This window comes from Ziziphus jujuba, chromosome 2 (assembly GCF_031755915.1).
Source record: "Ziziphus jujuba cultivar Dongzao chromosome 2, ASM3175591v1".
NCBI classification, from domain to species: domain Eukaryota; kingdom Viridiplantae; phylum Streptophyta; class Magnoliopsida; order Rosales; family Rhamnaceae; genus Ziziphus; species Ziziphus jujuba.
Genome location: NC_083380.1, coordinates 7,607,199 through 7,611,197, shown reverse-complemented (window position 1 = coordinate 7,611,197; position 3,999 = coordinate 7,607,199). Strand labels below are relative to the sequence as shown.

Below are 3,999 nucleotides of genomic sequence, written 5' to 3'. Positions count from 1 at the left end.
TCTTTATCAAATATCTTGGTACATGGGCTGTATCCCTTAATTAAAAATTAAAAATATATTTTTTAATATAAAATAAAAACATAGTTGGTTAAATAATAGTTTTTAACTCTTGTTACGATGTTATATTTTTTTTTCTGTTATAATTTGGAAGGTATGAGATCAAAACTGTAAGCTGGTAAATTAGACACATTAAGGCTTAATCTAATAGTAAAAGCTATTAATAATATTTTATATTCAAGATTGAAACTTTGATTTCGGTAAAATCTCTCGTCCGTCCGTAGTTGTAATATGTTGTTCAAGAAAAGAGTTGTGTATTAGGGGGCGTTTGGTACGCAGGATAGGTCCGGATCGGACGGGATCGGACATGATAGGTTTGGATCAGACAGGATCGAATAGTACAGTACTGTGTTTGGTATAGTTCTAGACTGAATGTTGGACTAGTTGGCCTATGTTTGGTACATGATCGGACTGGATTGGATTATTTTATAATTATAGTATTTATTTTGTTATATATGAAAAGATTTAAAATTATATTTATATTTACAAAAAAATTAAATATTATATTTAATTAAAGTTTTATTATTACTTATATTTAATATGTTTTGTATAGATATTTATATGTTCAATTAATTAATAATAAAAATAATTTAATGATATTTATAATACATCTGTAATTTTTTTTTAACACCCATAAACTACTTAAAATATTGTTTTCAAAACCAATTAAAATAAAATTACTAATCATGAATAACAATTAAATACAAATAAAAAAAATTGACATAATATTTAATTAAGAACTTGTTAATAGCATAAAAATATCCATCTTCAATTCATACATATAGATATATAGATATATAAATAAATGTCACATGTAGTTGCACTTTTAACAAGTATGACATCCGTATATATATATTGGATTTTACAAGGATAATCTAATTATATAAGAAATAAGTAAATAAACCCATTGATAGTAAGCCAAATAAACAACCTAATACAAAACTATTACCCCACTCGTTGTGAAATTGAGCACGTGTATGTACGGTAGTGGTATTTTGTATTGGATTTGCTTCATTACGATTCCTCATTGTTTGTTCTACAAACTCAACATATGCAATTTCAGCTTCTTCAATTGTATTATAGGCTTGATATAAATTATTTGTAAATCCGTGCACTTGTTGATGACATTCAGACCAAGAATTATATATCCCTGGTTGTCTACCTTTAAACACAACATAAACCCTTCTCTTTGCCATTCAATATTCCTGCATATAATAATAAATGACAATATATTATAGTAATATTATGAAATAAAATAACAACTAACCAAATCAATAAAGTGCATGTTAATATTCTAAAACATAACACATAATAATAAAATTATCCGTACATGCATAATTAGAAACCAACATTCAATACGTTACAATATATGTCCATAAGTTTCAATTCCAAATGTTCATAGTTGTCATCCTCTCATACATATCCATAAATATATAATCCACAACAATACTAATTTAGTTATCCAAAAATCCACGAGCAAATTCAATCTTCTGCGCATCGGTTTTAATAATCTTGAAAACCTCAATGTTCGATGGATCCGATCTCATTGCCTTAGAGATTTTGAGATTGTCAGTAATAGGGAATCCTAACCTGTCAAGCTCCATAGCTAAGTATTGTGGATAGTTGATATCAGACTTCTCCAACTTGTCTAACTGTGTAGCCAATTTATCAATAAACTTATCTGCTACATTGTTTAACCCGCTAACGATGTCAACATCCTTCGATTGAGCTTTCCTCTTACCTCTTAATTTGGATTGTGTAGGCAGATGACTATGTGTTTGATTCATAGACATTGGAGAACCCACATCATCAAATTGGTCATTGTCAGGCTCCATATTTATATCATTAACTAAATCAATTGGAGTTTGTGCTCCATGTCCTGTTGCCCGATCTTTCCCAAAAATATTAGCAAGCCTCTCATATATCGGAAAAGGTTTATCTCTCCAACTTTTTGCACTTGGATTACTCTAAAATAAAAAAAGCCATCATTTAGTAAAAACATTATATATTTAAGATAAGAAACACAAAATTTAATAAAGGTATTTTTCTTAACAAAGTCAAAACCTGCACATATGTTTTCCAAGCATCGTCACTGTCAATCTCCACACATTTAAGAGTGTCATTCCATCCAAATCCACTTTTGTTCAGCATGTCGTATATGATGCCGTATTGCTTCTTCCACTTTTTTAGCTTCGATTCAATATGTGGAGTTGCTCGCAATCCTAAGTTAGGACACATTTCAGCCAGTTTCCGCTCAATCATATTAAGTGTACCAGGTTTAAATGCTCCCGTGTCACAACGTTGCCCACTAGCTACAACTTCATCTAAAAGAACCAGCAAAGCTTCTTCCTCACCTCTACTCCATGTACGCCTAGATTCACCCCACCTATTATCGTTGCTGCTACCTCCAGCTTCCATTGCTATTCAAGTAAACATTTCATGATTCCAACATTATCAAAACAAGATGCAAACAAAATAACAATAAATCTCAAATGTTGCACTTAATATAATATAAGTTTTCCTTCATACATATTCTCCAAAAGATTTAACAAATAATATTAAATAAGCAGTTAGAGCATAATTTTTTACATAACCATCAACTAGTAATCATGATGACCTCTCCACTCACCAAACATTTGATTAGCTAACTCATCTCTCCAATTCGTCCATCGATCTGAGGAAGCAATTGATCCTATAATGTCCTCCTCTTCATTAATGTCTACATTTTCCATCCTATCATATTCAACTTCTCCAGTATCGAGTGTCATTTCTCTTCTAATCAGATTATGTATCAGAAAACATGCAGTAATGGTTTTGATTTGTGTTGTAATTGGGTAGAAAGATGGACTTCTTAAAATTGCCCATCGCATTTTAAGAACCCCAAAGCATCTTTCTATGATATTCCTAGCTGATGCATGCTTCATGTTGAAATACTCTTGATGATTTATGGGTGCACAACCATCTCTCCATTCGGAAAGGTGATATCTTGTTCCCCTATATGGTGCAAGAAATCCTTCACCATTTGTGTAACCAGCATCCACTAAGTAATAACAACCTAACACAGAAAAATATCTCCTATTAGTTTATGCAATGTTAATCCACTCGATGAAATATTTAAGGATTGGTCTTACCGGTTGGTACTTTTAGTCCATTTGGCCTACTTATTGCATCTCGAAGTACTCTGGAATCTGAAGCGGAGCCTTCCCAACCCGGTAATACAAATATAAATTCCATATTCGGGTTACATACACCTAAGACATTTGTTGCTATCTCACCCTTTCTTATTCGATATCTTGGCTTATCGATTTCAGGTACTTTCACCTTAATATAAGTTCCATCTAATGCTCCCAAACAATTCTACGACACAAACAATTTTACTAACGTCAGATAATGCTACAAGTCATCTAACTATAAAATTAATAACCAAACTAGTCCACATACGTACCTTAAACATTTTCCATCTATCATCCGAGCAATTATCCGACACAGGTTCAGGATGCCTCAACAAAATGGAATGTAAGCGCAACACCCCATTCAATACTGAATTGAAATATCTACTAATTGTCTCCCCTGATCTATAGAATCGACTGATAATTGTACGGTTTTTTGTATGATGAGCAATTATGTGCAAAAATATGCACACTTGCTCTTCCAATGTAACAGTACCATCTCTTTTCACATATCCTTCACATATCCATCCTGGCGTAATAACCGACATAAAATAACAAATGTTCTCCTATCCATCCTCAATTGACTAATACAAGTGACATCATTGTCCAACAAACTATCTATAAAAGATGTACGCAATTCGGTATTCCTAGTTATTCTATTCCTAACACCTCTTTCATTTTTCCTTTGCCACGCTACATACATGTACATAAAGAAGATAAACATAAAGCCCCAACAAAAAGATTGGATCACAACTAATTTTCTTCCATCCAT

At 32.0% G+C, this 3,999-nt stretch overlaps 2 protein-coding genes across 2 annotated transcripts; both read right to left on the bottom strand.

The window, feature by feature from the left end:
• Window positions 1-1,366: 1,366 nt before the first annotated feature.
• Window positions 1,367-2,533, bottom strand: LOC132800515 (uncharacterized). Its single transcript, XM_060814435.1, has 2 exons — window positions 2,122-2,533; window positions 1,367-2,024 (listed from the first exon to the last, which is right to left on the bottom strand). Exons 1-2 carry the CDS (start codon window positions 2,473-2,475, stop codon window positions 1,512-1,514), a joined length of 867 nt encoding a protein of 288 aa, XP_060670418.1. The 5' UTR covers window positions 2,476-2,533; the 3' UTR covers window positions 1,367-1,511.
• A 95-nt stretch (window positions 2,534-2,628) lies between these two features.
• LOC132800703 (protein ALP1-like) lies at window positions 2,629-3,775 on the bottom strand. The gene is made up of 3 exons (XM_060814931.1): window positions 3,503-3,775; window positions 3,189-3,414; window positions 2,629-3,112 (listed from the first exon to the last, which is right to left on the bottom strand). The coding sequence occupies exons 1-3, from the start codon at window positions 3,773-3,775 to the stop codon at window positions 2,658-2,660; spliced, it is 954 nt and encodes a 317-aa protein (XP_060670914.1). The 3' UTR covers window positions 2,629-2,657.
• Between the last annotated feature and the right edge of the window lie 224 nt (window positions 3,776-3,999).